Below are 19306 nucleotides of genomic sequence, written 5' to 3'. Positions count from 1 at the left end.
CAGCTCTCTCTCAGGCAGCAGGGGACCTTTAATTACAATGGATGGAGGAATGCATAATTCGTGGGGGCAAAGGGACAATGGATTTCTGCAGGAAGTCACAAAATAAAACTTATTATATTTTTAAATCTAAATGGCATTCACCACTAAAGCAATGAGTGATCTCGAATCTGGCTTTTAAGTGGACTTACCATACAACAAAATTTTTGCAAGCAGTTTTTTTTCTTTCTCTACATCATTTTTATCTGTTCACGTCCATCCTTGCAGTGACACTGTGTATTAACCGTGTATCAGCCAGAGTTCAGATTAAGTTAAACACACACACAGACAGTGTGTACAGTCAATAATGGAACAAGAGGAGGCTGAGAAAGGAAGTCTGTTACGCAATACCTTCATACAGAAGTTCATGTCATAATGCTGGTGAGTAAAGATGGCTCCATACACCACAAACTTCCAAGGGCACCATCTACAGACATGCAAGCCATTCAGAGATCAGGGCGTCTCTCTGCGGCATATCAACAATCGCGGCCAGGAATGCGGCTGGGCAGCTTTCTTTGCTGAAGAGTGGCAAGAGCACACATTTTTAAATGGTCCAGTCATTCCTCCTCTCTCTCTCTTTCTGGGTGCGTCCACCTGTGTGGGAAAACGGATACTATCTCCGTTTTTGGCAAGCTGTAAATACAGTTTATGTTGAGGGTAGAAAATGAACTTAGAAATATTTTCCTTCCAATGTATAAATTTGATAAATGCTAATGGAAAATGGACCATTTCAATCTGTAATCTATGTACCAAAATGAACTGTCTTAGGCTGTCTGAGAACCTGGATAGGATAAGGGGAATTATGTTAGAACAGAAATCTGTGCTGACCTATGCCAAGTGATAAAACTAATGAAGGCTGTGACCTGGGGATAGAAAAATTACAGAGTCCCTAAAAGCTTCCTAGCAGGAACCAGGAGGTTCTGTTCCATAACTTGGTGGTACTTGGAGCTACTCCTGTTTCCTTCCACTTTCACTAAAGCCCCAGTATCAGCTAAGAGAAACAGCCCTAAAACATGATGCTGCGACCACCGTGCTTCACCATGAATGTGGTGTTCCTTTGCTGATGTGCTTTCTTGATTTTGGGTCAACATTCATTCATTCATTCATTTTCTGTAGACTGGAGCCTATCCCAGCTATCCCAGTCTCAGTACTACCAACCAGAGCTGCCTTTAATGTAGTTGTCTGCCTCTCTTGACCAGTGTGACACTTTTCAAACATGACATACTGGTGCTTTGTAAAATCTTTGTGAGCCGTAGTAGCACGCAACCAAGAAAAAAACAAGAAAATGATAATTAATTTTGACCACTGCCACATATCCAGTTAAAAAAGGCCGTGCACACCTGTGCAGTTAGTTAGGTTACTCTTAGTTAAATCTAGTTTTCTCTTAGATTTAACACATTGGTTTCATTGCAGAGGCTGTATAAACCTTGCAAACATCAATGCGGAACAGTTCGGATATGATTCATCTTTGCTCGATTTTTATTCATACAACAAAAACCTTTCACAAAAATCACAAGAGACTTTTGTGACCCACTGTATTGTCACTGCAGATGTAAGGATGCATCCTAAAGATAACTTTGATAATTTGTGTGGATACATAAACATAAACATGGCAACTGATGGAAAAAAACTAAAGTAGTAACATGTTGAAGGCGTGTTAGTGTCTTTCATTGAATTACACACATGTTTATCTGGTTCTCAGAGTTTATCTGACGTCTTGATATTTTACAAAGATTTGATGCTAGCTGAGCCCTTGACTCAGTTTTCAATTAAGCCGTTAGAGCACCGTACACTCTCTACAACAAAGATCAGTCAACACACAAGTGCACAATTTTGCTTTTTGTAACTGAAAGAAATGTACCTCTTTATAGCATTAATAAACTTATTTAAAAGGCAGAAACGTTGAGAAAGTGATACTGTGGCCTTTTTCTTTTTTCTGTGGCCTTTTTCTTTTTTCTGTCTGCAGATATGCATTTATCGTCACCTCATCAACTCACAAATATTTACAGCTCATCCAAGCAGGGCACATTTTTTTTGTTTTTTTTTGTTTCCGGAGTAACAAAGGAATGTGTGTGTGTAGAGGACAGTGATGACATGCAGCAGATAAGACATCAGGTAGAAATGCCAAGAGTATTTTAAAGGGACTCTCAGATCTAGTAAACATTCTCCACATCGATGGAGGAAAGCAGGACAAAGGATAGGCAGGCTCAGGGTAACTAACAAACCTATGTAATTATTCATACTTTTGCAAATGAATGTACAAAAAGTAAACCTAAACACATTCACACCCTGCTCAGGCATCCAGCGCACTCACACACCCACGCGCTAGTCGCACGGCCACAGCTTTTCTTCAAGGGCTCACTGGATGAGATTTTAATAGCGAAAATGCCACATTACATCCTTCATGAGTCTTTGAATGACAAGAAACACAGTTGAGATTGTTTTCCACACAAAAATGCCAAGAAAACTATTTCCGGTGCAAATATGTTTTAATTATAGGCCTGGAAACTAATTTGAATCATACATTGCCATCATTTCATTTGCCTTTTCACGGATGTTTCCAATTATAGATCAAGACGAATCATTTTCCAGGCTAATCAAAAATTCATCATTATTCTTTAACATAAAACACTTGAAAGAAAAACAAATAATTAAGATAAAAATAAGTAAGCACAAGAGTTCAATGTGCGAGTGGGTGAGTGACTCAAACGGTCCTCTAGCTAGTGTTTCTCCAGGTTATCACAGGCAAACCAGGTCCCTTAAAGGTTCAGAGGAACAGAGCTGCTTTGGTGTGGAAAGAAAACATGAGTCTGCATTGTAACTGATAAACAATGGATAAGAAAAGATTTGTACAGCAGTACATTATATCCATAGTCAAGTCATTTGTGACGAAAATATTTTAGTCCTACCCAAGAAAGACAAACAGGCGTGGCAGTGTGATGAATGAATAGCTGTTAAGAGAACACCCTGTGTCAAAAGGTCTACTGTTGTCCTTTGTACATAAAAAAACGACAACATAAAAACATTACAGGGACTCATTACAGTCTGATGAGCTGCACTTGTAACCATTTCCCAGAAGCCACCTGTCTCGAAAATGTGTGGGTGTTTAAAGGAGGCTACTTCCATCTGGTTGAGCTGGACCCTTGTCTGACACGATGAACTGGTCTTTATGGTTCAATCTGTTTAAGAGGCATTTATTGTTGGGTGCTGCCAAATGTATCTGGCATTCAGGTGCCTTCCCTTGTCTGACATGATGGCAAGTCTGATGCCGAATGTCATGAAGTATATTATCTAGTTAGTTCAACTAATCCAGTACAGTCAAGGGTGAATCCTACATTAAGTGGTTGTTATTATTACCACTGAACTGTGCTGGAAGGCTGACCTCACTTATATCAATGACGTAAGATAAACAGCACTCTGTGTAAAGAGGAATTTATCTGCTACAAACAATAAAAACCCAACTTCAGAAATGTAATAACCATCACACACGGAGAGAATCTACTGCAGGACTGTTAAACAGAAGACAGGGTGCAGCCACTCGTACTGTGAATGCTCTTTGCTTCAATTCTTCCCAGAAACATTTCTTGACTCGAGAGACCCAAAGCTAATATCACTTAGAGGAGTCAGGAAACAATGTGTTGCAGTTCTTTCTTCTTGTGCTTTTAAAAGCCTATTTCCAGTTTATAGTTACATCAATCTTTTTTTTTCCTTGAGCAGTGGTCATTTGTTCTACTGTAAAAAAAAGCATTTGTGTCTAGGAAGAAAAGTGTACAGTGAAGATGTAAAACATCTGTCAATATTCGATTTGAAAATCAGATATTGGCATAGAACGAAGACGATGAAGTAGGAGAAAAGGGAAGAAATGGGAGGCAGATAATCTCTTGAAAGAATGTAGGTGCTGAGATAAGACTGCACTTTTAAATTTTAGGTCTCTCAGATAAAGAAAGAAAAGAGACAAAACTACATGAAGGCGCTTAAATAAAAAAATTAGAACGCCTAACTGACCTAACTTAATCTGACTAAAAAGTTTGACTGAAACTTATAAAACCATGACATGTTAACCTGTAAAAAGTCACAGATAGCTCCATTTTTAAGGAGTGAGCCCATGTTTGAAACCCACACAGCCTTGTGGTTGTATTAAAGATGGCAGGTGGACTTGGGTCATATGTGCTACTTTCAACCGATTCAAATATCTTGAAAATCAGACTCACGCCAACTTCCTCAGGACTACAAACTCGACCCATTTTACACATAGGCACCAAAAATCAAACATTAAAAGTGAACTGAAATGACTCTAATTAACAAGTAAACCAAGTCTGGTTGGTTGTGGTGAACCTTGCGGCTCTCCCAAGGAGGTCAAAGCCTGCAGTTTGGTTTAGCTGCCGAAGCCAAAGATCCCCTTGATGTAGCCAGTCAGGCCGCCCTTGCCCTTCTGCTCCACCTTGTCATCCAGCGGTGGGAAGGCCACGTGGTTGAGAGCAAGGTCGAAGAACAGGGGCTTGCAGGGGATTGGCTGGAAGTCAGGGGGGAACTGGACCAGATTGGGTCGCTTCCCTACGAGAGCAGGGTCGAGGCGGAAGGTCTCCAGACGGTCACAGAGAGGCTGCATGAAAAAACAGTGACAAAGTGAGTGCTGCTCAGAGATAACTGAAACTTGATGTGAATGAAGATAGAAAGGTATTTCCCCTCACTGTTACATAAAGGAAGTAGATAGAGGAAATGACATCAAGCTATTAACTTACATTAACTGACTCAAGTTGCTGATGTTGTTAACACTTTTACACATGGGGTTATTGATGCATTTGGCAGTTTAGGGTTTTCTTTTAAAGAGTTACACACAAACAAGTCATAAGAGTGCACAAAGAGAACCCAATCACACAAATGAAACTGGATATTACTCATTTATTCAGGAAAATGACTCAATATTACATATCTGCGAGGTGCAAAAGTTAGTGCACCTCTAGGAGTACAAGTTAATTCTAAAGCCAGATTAGTCCAAGTTTTTTCAGTCAATGTAATGAGACTCTGCTGTTATTCAGGCCCATTTTGTTTAAAAAGAAAAATCAGGGATTTGTCACAGTCTGATTTTCACAACATATTTGTGGACATGTATGGTAGTAGAGACAGCTTTCTGAGCAGCTCAGAAAAAAACTGTTATTGCTCATCTGACAGGAAGAGGTTACAAAACCAACTCTGAAGAGTTTAGAATACACAAATCCACAGTCAGACAGATTGAGAAGAAATGTAAGAGATTTAAGACGACTGTTACGGTCTCCAAAAAGCAAGACACATAATAGTCAGGGAGGTCACAAAGGAACCCAGGGTAACATCTAAGCATCTAAAGGCCTCTCTCACACTGACTAATGTTAATATTCATGAATCCACCATCAGGAGACAATGAACAACCATGCTGTGATGGCAGAGTGGAAAGGACAAAGACATTACTCTCCAAAAAGAACATTTCTGCCTGTCTGCAGTTAGATCAACTTCATATGGACAAGGTAGAAGAAGATTAGGAAAATGCTTTGTGGACAGATGAGACCTAAGTAGAATTTTATTGTTTAGATGAGAGGCTCATGTTTGGAGATGAAAAGCAACAGGACCTCATACTGTATGTGAAACTTGGGGGTGGTAATGTCCTTGTTTGGGCCTGTTTTGTTGCATCTGGACCATGATGGGTTACCATCGCTGATAGACCAATAAATTCTGAATTATAGCAGAGAATTCTAAAAGAAAATGCCAGGACATCTGTCCATGAGATGAATCTTAAGAGGAACTGGGTCGTGCAGCAAAATGAATGTTTTGGAATGACTAAGTCAAAGTCCTGACTTTAATTCAATACAAATGTTATGGAAGCGTGTGAAAGAAGCAGTTCATGTGAGGAAACCAACCAACATCTCAGAATTTCTGTGCTGGGGAATGGGCTTCAATTCCTCCAAGTTGCTGTGGGCGACTGATCAGATTTTGGAATAAACAAATACCAATGCATAATATGTCTGTCTCATTTGTTTGATAGGTTTCTTTTTGTCTATTATCAAGAGTTGAGTGAAAACTTGCTGAAATAATTTTTATGCAGAAATGTAGAAACTCTAGAGGAGTGCAAATTTGGTGAGTTAAGTGGCCCAGTATTTATAGTATTGTTGTGGAATGTCTCCTGATTTTGTGCTCTTACCGTGTTGTCTTTCACCTGCTGCTGAGAAGGAACTTCAGCCGTTTCATCTGTGTCTGAAATGCAAACATAATTCATCAGGATTACACACAGAACACAAAAGAAATTGTCAAAGGTTGTGAACTGTCAATGTGTTGTCACCTAAAATGGCAGCAGCCTGAAGCGAGTATTTTTCAGCATTGACGTCAGCAATGAGCTCCTGAACATCAGGAAGATCCTGCAGAAATTCAGGATGGATATTAATTACTGCATATTGTCACTATTTCTTTTTAAATTCTGAGGTAAGAGCGGTGTTATGACCAACCTTGAGGCTGTTGTTGAGGCCCTTGGCCTTAGACTGGACCTCCTTGGCATATTTCAGCACCCTCTCATACAAAACCAGCGCCTCACTCCACTTCTTCACCAGGACGTAAGACTGAGCTATAAAGAAGCACCTGGGATGGGAAGAAGAAAGCATCATATTAACGGCACGCTTGTACGTAGAGGGACTTACTACCAGAAATTAGGAGATGAAAATGTAATTGAGAATGAAAAGAATCGTGTCTGTTTTTCAGAAAAGTCATTTAATGTTTGCTAATGACTGAAATACAATGAAGGAACATGAATGTCAGACATATTTGAAAGAAATGAACATTAACGAGCAGACAAACATTGACAAAACTTATCATGTTTGCTACACTGAATGAATTTTGGTGTATTTTCCTGATTAGAAGATGCAGATAAAGCATTAAAAGTAATCCAAAATGTCTGACCTGTAGGCCTTGTAGACCAGCGTCTTGAGGGACACCTCCTTCTGGAAGGTGTGGTCATCCTCCAGACCCTGCAGGGTGGAGAGCTCAGCCAGACTCTGCAGACACGAAGGAGGAGGTGGTGTTTGGAAAAAGAGATACGTTAACATTGGGAGAAACAGAAGGTGGACAGTGGAAGACAAAATAAGATGAATTACAAATACTTCACTACTGACAACACTCTTATCATGGACATATCACACACATCCACAGCAGACTGAGAAACTAGTAAATAAAAATGTTTAAAATATTTATAAAACCACAAAATAATACGTAACTCTAGGTACTTAATGTCCAAATATTTACCTGCAGGATGATGTCATAGAGCCGGATGAGATCCTGTGGACGGGGTCCCCTCTTGTTCTCGTCAGCCTCGGGTTCCTTCAGTTTAGCCTGGAGAGTATGAGCCATGCTCTCATTCCTCTTCACCAGCGTACACAGCTTGATGTATGTCAGGTAACTGGAAGAGGAGAGCAGATTGATTATACATTTACTAAAGAGTCTGCACTGTATGTATGCTCTCTACACATTAAGCCCAATAATGTTCCAACAAGACAGATCATAATAGGTTTGTCAATCTACAGATACCTAATTGTTTCTATGAGGTTTCAAACAAGTGCCAACCATTCTCTGATTTCAGCTTCTCAAAAGTGAGGATTTGCTGCTGCTCTTTGTCATTTGAGAGTAAACTCATAATCCTTTGAGTGTTAGGGTGAAACACAATTACAAAAATGCCAGTCCATCAGATACACTCATGAAAATCAATGCAGTCCTGCACTACAGCTTAGCTTCATGAAGGTTATTGTATTCAGCATTTGTTTCAAATAACTGACAGAACTGTTGATTCAACTGTGTTTTCATTTTAGAGGCTGTGGTTTGTAGCGCCATTGAATTGTATTGTGTTGTACCGACACATGTTCCTATTATTTTGACAACCTAATTTTAGTCTTAATAACAGAAACACGCTTGTATTTAATTCAGTCCAGTTTAACAGCGCCACACACATCCTCCAAAATGATTAATGTGCAGATTGTAAACGATCTGTACATTGTACTAAATCACCACCTTTCTGGCAGGGTAACGATATAAACGGAACATTAAAAACCATGATGAAGGAGGATTTAGTGCAGGACTGTTCTTACAGGATGAATTTGATTTCAGTAGTGTACCTAATAAACTGGCAATTGACTGTAACTGGTAGATTAACTAGCAAAAAAACAAAAACAAAAATGAAATACAAATTTGTGCCCACTCCTGGCTAAAAAAATCCAAATACACATCCTAACTGAAGTACAAACATTTTTTTTTTTTTTTACCTGTGCAGAAACTGCAGGTTGGACACCTTCCCACCATCACCATCGGAGCTCCTCTCCCGCTGCTTCTACACAGACAATATAACTTTTTAAAAAAAAAACCTGTTTCACATTTCTACTATAATATTACCAGTCACAACTGTTTTCTCTGATTTGTTAGCGCAGCTTTTTCTCTTACCGCCTCAGTCTTCAGTTCTTCTCTCACAGCTTGGATGGTGTCTCTGCACTCAGCCAGCAGAGTCTCATACAGATGCTCTTTGGTTTCCTCATTAGCTGCCTGAACAACACAAAAACTTTACCGGTTGAAGGTCAATCTCCTATGTGTAAGGCTGAATGTTGACAGCAGATACACTTGTATTTAAATCAATTCAGTGGTCTACATATGCTGGGAAAGGGCACATTTTTACTCTTCAGGCAGTCTGTCTTGGTCTCAAGGTGCAGCCAAAACGTACGCTCAACAGTGTGCCTATGAATCCTGTGTGCTGCTTTCACTGCACAGATTGTAAATCACGATATTTAAACGACAGCTTGTAGAAATTTTAGGTACGAATGATTTATATGAAACTGTTGTCAAAATCTATCTCTATAGATCTACAAGCTGATGCCAATAAAATCATGTAATCACAAACACCTCATGCATCTGTAAGTTTTAGTGCTTTCATACAAAGAGCAAATGTTAAGCAGGAATGTGGCTGTGGCAAACTGGGGGAAAGACACAGGCATGTGATCCGGCAGGTAGCGGATACATTCCTGCACATAACTCATCAGCAATCAGCAGTTTCAAGGTTCATATTTGTGAATGACAGTATTGTTCTTTACCAAGCATTTCTCTCATCGACACGTTAATACAATGGGAGGGTGTTACTTTGCTACTCAGTCTCAGAAATCTGCAGGATATATTATTGCCATGTTGACAACAGGAAGGAAAAGCTATGTGAAGATGAGACAATGAAAACGATATGTTGATTGGGATGTAAGCTGTGTGGGGGGTCTTTTAAAACTTTTTTTGTACTTTGCAATATTGTCCCATTTTTACCTTTTAAAACGCAGAAAACCATCAGGAAACAACACAACGGAAGAATGTTACAAGAAAATTCCTCGTAGTGATAATTGTTCATTGATGACTCATAAGGTTGCTCTCACCCAGAGGGGTTGCGGTATTGAGTTCTACACACTTGTGGCAACACCCTGGTAGGGCCTCCATGACCAGCTCAACCTGTTGAACGTCTTCAGTTGATCAGAGAGTGTTGGATGGATAGACTGATTAGAGGAGAGACTAAGGCTGGTGTTTAGCCCATTCTCTATTGTGCAATCGACGATGCTATCGTGAAAAACTGTGAGCTTCAAAGCTACCATTGGTTTAACAATGATTTCTAACCCAACAGCTCGGTCCCAAGGGATCCCTTTTGAAACTGAAAGGTATTTAGAAATACTAGTACTAATCTGTCCATAGAGACCTACTGGGTGTAGACCTCTATTCATGTGTCGGCTGCAATGAACAGAATGCAGTTGTGTGATGAGAGAAGCTGCATGCCAGAGATCTGAGTGGCTGTGGGTGTGATAGGTGTGTCTGCAGGGTGTGTGTTGATCCTTCAGGCACAAGAAAGCAGTAAGAATGAATTATGGTGACAGTGTGGGGACACTAATGATACAGTGATACTGTAAAAGAGGACAGTGCCACCTACTGAAAGTTTAAGGAATGACATGCACTGTTGTAATAAAGTGCTCCTGTCAGATTGGCCAATTTATTTTCTTAAGCCTGAGGCCTTGTTATGCTTGCAGAGTAGCTGGCAACTTAATGGCACACCGAAAAAGTGCTTAAAGACATGTAGCACATGTGGCTGGGCAGAGGTAAGGCTTTTACTAACATTTAGACAAAATGGGACATTTACCACTAGATTTACTATCCTGGGTGATGAGTGGGATATTTTTAATGATAGCAGAGGCAGGGAGGAAACGTGAGTGGAGCAAAGGAGATTGACATAGGATAAATATTTGATCACAATGACATGTGTATGTATAGCAGTACAAAGAGCACATGTTCTGTTTGTACTGCAGAGGATGTCTGGGAAAGCTGACATGTTCACACATTTGTCTGTTAAGTATGGCAGACAGGTTGATGTGAAAAGTTTTTCAGTATTTTTAAGCTCTGGTATGTGAATAATACTTGTTTAAAAAGCGCAACTAGGACTCCCTATTGAGGTCAGCATGGTTTGTTTATATCTTCTAAAAGGTAGGGACGCATGAGTTACTGACCTGAGCAATGGCGGCCTCATTGTCTGCCAGACCCAAGAGGAAGACGCGGGCTTTGTCGATCTTCACAGGCACAGTCCGTCCTCGCCACTCCACCTCACTCATAGTGGCAGCTTGTTTGGTTCTTGCCTGAGTGATCAGGGCCTGAGGAGTAAAGAAAAAAATATCAAAATGCTTTAGATACCACATTTAATGATGTATTAGCCATATATGGATTTCATCCATGACTATGCAAATCTGCATTTATCATCAGCACTAAGTGGTATTTCCATCCAGAAAGTGTCTTTTCTTCACACCACTGCTACTGGCACACATTAATAAGACATTACAGACTAAGACAAACATATTGACTCATGTTTAACTGATTTATCTTCACCTCTAGCTTCTCAGCCATCATGCCTCCTCCTCCACCAGTCAGCCTCATCTGCATCAAGTCATTGATGGCATTCTGGTCACCTGCCATGACATGCCAAAACACAGTTATGAAGGAGTTTGACCTTTGGGACATGTGCAGTGTGTCAACAAACTCTCAGGACATTTCTAAATGATTATGAGGACGTCTTCTAAGATGAAGCTCACCAATGTTGTAAGCACAGTAGCGGATGTTGGGCGATATCTCATCTACACGCTGACGATACAGGACTGCCAGCTCCTCAGTGAATGCACTGGCTAGTTTCTCATAGATGGTCCTGAGAAGACGAGTTGAGACCAAAATTTGTCAAAATTCATAAACAATTGCACATCAAGCAGTGTATGAATGTTTATTTACTTATTCTGCCACAGATTTGGAAAGCTACAATGACACCAAAACTCACTTGCACTTGTTAAAGGCCTCCATTGCACGTTTCCACTCCTGAAGTTCAAACTCCACCATACCAGTCAGGTACGCAGTGTAAGCCTGAAATAAAACATCAGGACATGATTTTTTACTCCCAGCAACACATTTATTAACAAAACTACTCAGTTTCAAGAAATATTTTGATTTCAGAGAGACAATAAAAAGGTGTGGATTTTGAAGGCTGCATTCTCATTGTACTTCCATAAAAGCAGAACAGAGCTGAATCTCAAGAGTACCTGTGCTTCTAGTTTGGTCTTAGCGTCGACACGAGGGCTTTCGCAGAGCTTCTCCAGCTTCTCACTGTGCTTGGCAGCCTTGCGTAGCCGTGCCAGTAGGTGGAAGCGTTTACGTGGCTCTGTATTGGCCTCCTGCTTCAGCTGCATGGCATAGCTCCATGCGCGTTCTGCCTCCATCAAAACCAGCAAAAGATACCTGAAAAGAGGGAGGCAGTAAAAACAGTTGGCTATCATATTATAGAGGACATATTCAGTGACTAAAATCTTTGATTAAAGAGCTGTATGTACAAAAACAGATGCTGTCTCATGTCTTACATGTATAACATTTAGTTTAGTAGCCACTACACTCTTTCTGCCAGTGGGATTTGTGTTTGTGTATAAAACTGTGTTTACTATATAGAAAGATCTTCCACAACACCAGAGCATTAATTAAATATACACTCCAATTACTTTGGAAAGAATGGTAAGGTACACTAGTGAAAATGAAGGCATTCTAAAATAACAGTTGACTGTTGTAATGCTGTTTTTGTTGAGACAGCGAAAGCATTGTGGTGCTGTTAAACTGTATTTAATTAAACACTTAAGTGTTTTCGTTATTTAGCCTAGCCCACTGCCTAAAATGGGGGTTATTGAAATAATATAAACACGTTCAACACAATACAATTCAATAGTACTACAAAACAACAGTAGAACCAACAGCTCTCTGTTATTTGAAACCAGTGCCAAATATCATAACCTTCATGAAGCTAAGATTTAGTGCAGGACTGTTAGATTGCATTAGTTTTCACTTGTGTACCGAATGAATTGGCAAGGGAGTGTAAATATGCATTTCAGAGGATTCATTTCTTACCTGTTGTCAGAAAGCATTTCGACAGTGATTTTCTTCCCAACAAACTTGTGCCTGTTGCCCATCTTGAAGCCAAGAGTCTTGCGTAGGCGACGCAGCCGGCGGGAGCAGTAGCCCCTGGAAACATTTACAGAAAGATTTTAAATCATAGTAAATTAATATACTGACAAGTACAGTTCAGTCAAATGCTGTGGATATTTGAGACACTATGACAGTTAAAGTAATGATGTGTAAAATACTCTCTTTAAGTAACAGCCACACAACTCAACTGCTATATCATACATTCTTGCTGTTACTGTTACTGTCCAAGAGGTGATAATTAGAATTTTACAAGTGAGCCCCGCTTTATATATGTTCTGGACAAAACTGGCTACCATAATGTTCTTACTGTGGGACTTTTTGAGTAATAATGTAAACCATATGGCAAACAGCTTCTTGTAAATAAATAAATCTGGTTGGTTTCATGAATATCACTCCATACAAACAGATGCAATTTCTGTGTACAATCTCTATCTTAGATATGGTCCACTTAAGAGTGGTTTTATGGATCATATGTGTATAAGCTCACCTGTATCTCTGATAGTCTCCGTGTCTGAGGCCATGCTGCTGCTGGGACTCCTTGATGATTTGCAAGACTGGTTCACTGTTAAGGGGCAAGCTCAACTTAAACTACAACCTCATACACATGGGACCCCAGAGGAACATTTGCAATTCAATAATATGTCGGGGTGGCAGTGTCTGTATGGACCAGGACAGGCTAACTGTTCCAGTAAACAGCACTGCATCTGCTAATGAAACTTAACATATTACAGGTGAAGGGGTTTTTATCATCGCACAATAACTAGCATTATTCGCTCATTTCATGGAAAACACTGTCAAAGAATACAAATCCGCTGTTCATGCTTACTACGAACAGCCTGCTCCACTATGACACGTAGCCTAATAAGGCTAGCTAACGTTATCCTCTAACCGTGCTAGCTAGCCAGCATGCTACGGTTAGCTTCTGGGCTTGAAACAAGTTCGCTGTGGAAAAGATAAAACGCCGTTGTGCGTTTCATGTCGTGAAGGATACTTTCCAGTCCCAGTCCTCCGTCCGGTGAATTTTCTTTATTTTCGTCCATGGGGGAAACTTTAGCTTCGTTTTGCTTGTCTGCGGCCATCTCTAAAAGCTAACAGCTAAGCGGTACACATTCACATGCTCAGTCAGAAGATCCAGCCGGGGACCAATGAAGGCACAGGGAGGGGCAACGGCACAAAATCTCGCGATGTTTATACCCAATAATCTTACAACCAAATTTTGCTCTGGGGTTGTTGTCTGGTTCTGCTGTGACATTACAAACACATACAGTTTTGAGTAAGTCAGGATAAAACACACAGGAATGTAAATATTAAAGACATATTCTATATATTTCAATATAAATGGAGAAATGAACACCAAACATTTATACAAAAATGTGTTCCAGTGTGACATTGTACAGATAGACCTGTTCACACAGAAAAAAAAAATAAAAACATATCAACCTCTTTGCCTGAACATACTGAAAGGAGGCTGCAGGATGAGCAAGAGTTCCACCCGATATTAACTGTAGGGTACGTGCGCGGTGGATGTGTGTATACCTTATTACCAAACAGTGTCTTAGTCTTGAAGACGAAGTAATGAATGACCATCCATGAGCCACATGCAGTTGGGTCTGTATGTGTTTGGATATTGACACAATGTTGCTGCTGTTGTTTACAAAATCATACTGAAGACAGCTACAGTAAGGGCCTGGTTAAGCCACAGTAAGGAGGAAACCCATACTTTAGTGATGTCCATGGTTTCCAGTCTTCAGGCATTCATTGCCTGTTTTTCTACAGAATAATAAAAATTCAACATTTTATTTATGAGTTTAATTTGTCCAAACACTTTTGAGCCCCTGAAAATAAAGGATGGTGTATAGACATTGCTGAGATCCCTACAACTTTCCTCCAATGTGAATGTCAATATCCCCAAACTGAAGCTGGGAGTCTGCACTTTAAAACCATATTTATTATATGACTGCAAATTAGGTATGTTTTAGTAAAGCGATAAAATAACAATACCTGTTTCACTGTCCATGTATATATATGGATATAATGGAATACATTATCACATTAAAATATCTGCAATCCTTTGTTGGGTTACATTGATTCAAAACCAATAAGGGAAGATTTATTTTAATTAAGTGCTCAGTCCCTGACAAGTGGACGTGTCACAGTTTTGTGTTTAGAAGGAAAGCAAAACAGGCAGCATAATATTCAGTTTTCAGGCAAAAAGCATGCTCAGGTGTTGTCGGCTGCAGAAATGTATCTGGACAGAAATTTCCTGATCTCAGAGATGTGCATGGTCTCTTTGATGGTTGTGTCCCTGCTGCGGACCTGAAGCAGGCCGCTCTCCAATGTGTTCTCGCTGATCACCACAGTGAAAAGAACTCCCATCTCATCATACCTGCAATGCATCGACACAGAAACACACAGAAACGTCAGTCATTTCTCCTAATGAGCAATCGGATCAGTATTATGTGTCTTAGATTTTAGCATCAACACCCTGAGTAGCATTTACTTCGCATTCAGCTGCTCCATTGATGTTGGCAGAGTTTCAAGATATCCAGGCCATAAAGAGATCTTCGCATCCAAAAACTCCTGCAGAAGGCCTTCACATACCTACAAAACATTTAAATACCGATTCATCTACGTTGACAATTGCCCATGCAATTTCACAAATTCAATAATGGCATCAAGGCCATCATAAACAACAGACTCTCAGTTTACTATCTTCAAAAAAATTTATTGTTTCAAGATAGAAAAATTAAATAAAAAATAAATAATTGAAGTCTAGTTTTAATAATTGTTTTTCGAACCTGTCTCAGCTCCATAGTGCCTCCCCTTCCAATGTCCAGAGCCACTTTGACTGGAGCCAACACTGGATGCAACTTCAGAACCTGAAATCAACAGCGACCAAAACACGAAATCAGAAATCACATCACAAATAAACAATGTGATGGCATTAATGAAAAACACCACGCCATATCTGTCCTGCAAACATTTTGTCTTCATGTGCAATGAGCTGTTTAACACAGTCACCTTTCTCTGCAGCAGCTTCTGCTTGCCATCTTCTCTCTTCAGGTGCTGGAGCGAGTTGGACAGAAAAGCCATCACACCACGATCCATGTTTCCAGTTATAGAGACAACATGAGGAACTGACTTCCGCCCATCTCGACACTAACTCAGGAAGATAAGACAGACAAATAACACTGCATATGATTACACTGAAGAAAAACAAGGACATTAGTTGTTGCCTGTTTATTATGTTAAGAGTAAGGTTTTACCTTACTGAAGAATTTTAAATAAAAGTCTAAACACAATCAGTCAATGTAATCATATAGTCATATGATGTAATCAATGTAATCATATAAATTATATAAATAAATCATATGTAAGGTCTAAAGGCCTTTTACACTGCATTTTGTCAAACATTTTGACTTGTTTCTAGAAATTAAAGCTGGCTCAGGTCAACTAAAGTGTCCCCACAACACGTACCAGGAAACCATCATTAACATCAACAGAAACGTGGAACTGCAACACTAAATGAAATGCAGCCATTAATAATGATTAAGCATACAGGTGAAATGGCAGCTTTACATGCTCAACGTAGCGACTGCATGCTAACTACACGAACAAAAGACACTACTTGAAAAGCTGACCTGCAGTTTGGAGCGGACTCCTTTATGCACGTGCAGCAGCTCAGCGTTTCCTCGACTCCACAGTGTCTCCAGGGACTCCTGTCCCCACGGGAAATTGTAGATGATCCTCACACCACGAGATGCTGCCTCTTCCAACTCCTCCTCTGGGACCTCACTGCTACTGAAGTCAGATGGGGACAAGGCGAACTAGAAAAGGACAGGATAAAGAGAAGAAGGACATGTGTTGACTTAATTTAGTATTAATGACATTCACATTAACAAGCAGCAGCTTTCTCAAGACTCCTACTCTAAATGCTAAATTTCAAAAACATTGATAGTTTTCTTTGAGAAGATCACAACTTTAGGTGCCTTCTGAAAAACAGACCTCTGACCTCAACTGTCAAAAACTAAGGCTCATAATCAGAGGGAAACAAGAAATGTGTCCTGTTAAAAATCCTGCTACCGAGGATATTTTTCAGCTTTTAGAATGTACACCAAGGATGTATTTGGGGAGACACTCACTTTGCGCCACCACTTCAACCTCTGCCTCGTCCAGTGATCCAGCCACTGGGACGTGGTGCGAGGAGAGCAGAACCACACCAGAGACGTCTGCGTGACCTCAGATGGACTGAGAGAAAAAACAAAAAAACAACGACTTGTATATAAACATGAAACCAGCACAATCAAAAGATGTAAAGTTTATTTTAATTGTACATTTCTTCTATAAAATATTGCACTGCTTGTGTTTTTGTCACTATCCAGACACACGTTTCCAAGAGCAGTACTAGCTTTTTGAAGCAGTAGTTCGTTACATAATGCAACCAGTTTTTAAACTGCATTGTCAAAATCATTGGTGGTTTGGTTGATTGACCGCAGGTAATGTGTTCGAAAATGAGCTGTGAAAAAATGAGAAGACCTGAGACCGATAGGTAATAATAGTTTACTAGTCTACACTAGTGAAAACAATTATCACAGTTAAACCTTAGCTTCATGAAAGTTATGGTATTCATTCAGCATTCGTTTAAAATAACTGAGAGAAGTGTTGATTGAACTCGATTTTTATTCTGGAGGCTGTGGTTTGTAGAACTATTAATATGCATTGTGTTGTATCCACACGTTTCTATTATTTTGACAACCCAATTTTAGTCAGTGGGCAAGGCTAAATAACAGAAACCCTTTTGTATTTAATTCAGTCCGGTTTAACAGAATCACAAACGGCATCCTCACATTCAACATAAACTGAACATTAGAGCAGTCATGAAGGGGAGTGTACCTAATGTTTAGGAAGTCAGTGTCAGAGACTTTCACTCGTCGAGCACTCTTAATGTTTATAAAAGGGTTAAGGAAAGATTTTAAAGACAGATTATTTACCCAAATTTGTACCAGAACCTCATCTAGAGAATCTATAGTAAGAGTGAAGTTCATTTACACAGACCTCAAACTATAAACTGAAGCCTCACCAACCAGAGCCGTCTGAAGGCTGGAAACACAGACCCGTCTCAGCCAGACCAAACGGTAGCTTCCTGTTCACCAGCTCCAGCGAGGGGACGAACTGCTCCAAGGCACCTGAAAATGAACAAAACCAAAAGTGAGGCCACTGAGACAAAGTTAAGTCACACATACTGTGACAAAATGTGTGAATGAAAAACTTGATGGCTGATCATTTTTATCCATTCTAAATTTGTCCTCCAACTAAGGAGATGGTAATGGTGACAAACTCTAATGTCATGAGCGAATGTTGACTGATGCCCATCAGTTGTTAATGTACAGGCATGATCTGAAATAACACATTTTCTTCCTTTACTGGCTTGACTGGAGGGTTTTTCATGGGATTTACTCCCAGCGCCTTCACAGACCTGATATCCTAACATTATCCCAGTAATCTAAATTCTAGATTCGATTGGTGGAGAACCTTGTTATGCTATCATAATGTTTATACTGACACTTGCAGGGATATATCAAGTGTTTACCTTGAAGTAAGTTTCTTCTCATAGACGGGGATCTCTGCAGCAGCGTGTGTGCCTCCTGGGTTAGTTCATTCATGCTCTGCTCCTTCTGGTCAAGTATTTGCTTTAAATGGTCAGATTCAACAATCCGTAGTTGCCCCAGTTCATCCGCTGCTCTGTCCCTGCTGCTGCTCAGAGTGTTTATCCCAAAAACCTGAGCTCTGGAGCGGGTCACAGAGTGCCACCACTGGTCCAGCAGGTTCTTCCTCAGCTCCATGCCCAGAGGTCCATAGCTGCAGCACATCCCACGCTGAAAGAGCTCCATGTTAGTCTGACCAGGGGAAATGTAGTATCTGTCAACGCAGAGCTGCAGCAGCGTGCTGACCTGGTCCAGACCATCAGTCTGTGATGTGCTGTATCTTCTTCTGGTGCAGTGTTTGGATGTAAATGAGGATAAACGCCTCGACAGGACGTGTCTGACACAGTGAGTTAGCATGATGTTAAGGTGTAAACATCAGTCGGTACAAAGACTGTCCATTGAAGTCAAATAAAACTCTGTTGCAACAATACTCTGAATATCGGGTTACGCTGAATGTCTTTTATGCCAAATAATTTCTAGTGAAGAGAATAAAGCTCAATGTAAACTTCTATAGCACATAAAACAGAGGTTAGGTGAGTTGTGCTCTAATTAATAGCAAACGTTTAGCTAGCCTCCATATGCCTACAGAAACCATAACCGATAGTATACCCTGTCGGTACATTTAAGAATAAGAATTCTCACTGCCACACAGCTACCATTCGATAATAACCTCTTGACATCGTTTACAACTCACAAGACTGTTATCATGGATGTAGTATAAACATGTGGGGTGTGACCCGGAAATTAGGCTTTTACATCCGGGATACACAAGTCACGTGTCACCTCCACAGACTCGTTTTTTTTTTTTTAAATATATTTTATATTCGGTTAAATTTACATGGAAGCATCAAGTTTAATACGTTTTGTTCTTATAATGATGATGAAAAATAAACCAACAATACTATATTATTTATACTTCGAGGCATTTGTGTATACTGGTATAAATTGATGATAAGGGTTTATTCATTGTTGGTATAAAATAACAGTAACTGGTGGGGGTGGTGGCTGTTCAGTGAACTGAAGTACAGTCCCTGACAAAA

The 19306-nt window shown here is 40.0% G+C and overlaps 2 protein-coding genes across 2 annotated transcripts; both read right to left on the bottom strand.

Moving 5' to 3' along the window:
* Nucleotides 1–620: 620 nt before the first annotated feature.
* Nucleotides 621–13893, bottom strand: srp68 (signal recognition particle 68). Its single transcript, XM_084571082.1, has 16 exons — nucleotides 13553–13893; nucleotides 13049–13115; nucleotides 12484–12597; nucleotides 11634–11829; nucleotides 11375–11457; nucleotides 11139–11248; nucleotides 10936–11015; nucleotides 10563–10703; nucleotides 8485–8583; nucleotides 8310–8374; nucleotides 7300–7453; nucleotides 6958–7052; nucleotides 6510–6639; nucleotides 6347–6422; nucleotides 6209–6261; nucleotides 621–4639 (listed from the first exon to the last, which is right to left on the bottom strand). Exons 1-16 carry the CDS (start codon nucleotides 13638–13640, stop codon nucleotides 4412–4414), a joined length of 1779 nt encoding a protein of 592 aa, XP_084427208.1. The 5' UTR covers nucleotides 13641–13893; the 3' UTR covers nucleotides 621–4411.
* Nucleotides 13885–18994, bottom strand: polg2 (polymerase (DNA directed), gamma 2, accessory subunit). The gene is made up of 8 exons (XM_084571094.1): nucleotides 18152–18994; nucleotides 17642–17747; nucleotides 16704–16809; nucleotides 16203–16388; nucleotides 15583–15720; nucleotides 15360–15440; nucleotides 15062–15162; nucleotides 13885–14947 (listed from the first exon to the last, which is right to left on the bottom strand). Exons 1-8 carry the CDS (start codon nucleotides 18621–18623, stop codon nucleotides 14782–14784), a joined length of 1356 nt encoding a protein of 451 aa, XP_084427220.1. The 5' UTR covers nucleotides 18624–18994; the 3' UTR covers nucleotides 13885–14781.
* Nucleotides 18995–19306: the final 312 nt, after the last annotated feature.

Source organism: Chelon labrosus, assembly GCF_963514085.1.
Source record: "Chelon labrosus genome assembly, chromosome: 2".
Classification (NCBI taxonomy): Eukaryota; Metazoa; Chordata; class Actinopteri; order Mugiliformes; family Mugilidae; genus Chelon; species Chelon labrosus.
This window is presented reverse-complemented; position numbering and strand designations above follow the sequence as displayed.

What these genes read in the sequence shown, in the direction of transcription:
- srp68 (XM_084571082.1), bottom strand. Translation starts at nt 13,640, where the DNA reads ATGGCCGCAGACAAGCAAAACGAAGCTAAAGTTTCCCCCATGGACGAA. An exon ending in CGGAGGACTGGGACTGGAAA is followed by an intron (nt 13,116 to 13,552) that starts GTATCCTTCACG and finishes ACAGTGAACCAG; the next exon opens with TCTTGCAAATCATCAAGGAG. An exon ending in CTACTGTGCTTACAACATTG is followed by an intron (nt 11,016 to 11,138) that starts GTGAGCTTCATC and finishes ATGTCATGGCAG; the next exon opens with GTGACCAGAATGCCATCAAT.
- polg2 (XM_084571094.1), bottom strand. Translation starts at nt 18,623, where the DNA reads ATGCTAACTCACTGTGTCAGACACGTCCTGTCGAGGCGTTTATCCTCA. An exon ending in GGTTGAAGTGGTGGCGCAAA is followed by an intron (nt 16,389 to 16,703) that starts GTGAGTGTCTCC and finishes GTCCTTTTCTAG; the next exon opens with TTCGCCTTGTCCCCATCTGA. An exon ending in GAGTCCGCTCCAAACTGCAG is followed by an intron (nt 15,721 to 16,202) that starts GTCAGCTTTTCA and finishes TTCCTGAGTTAG; the next exon opens with TGTCGAGATGGGCGGAAGTC.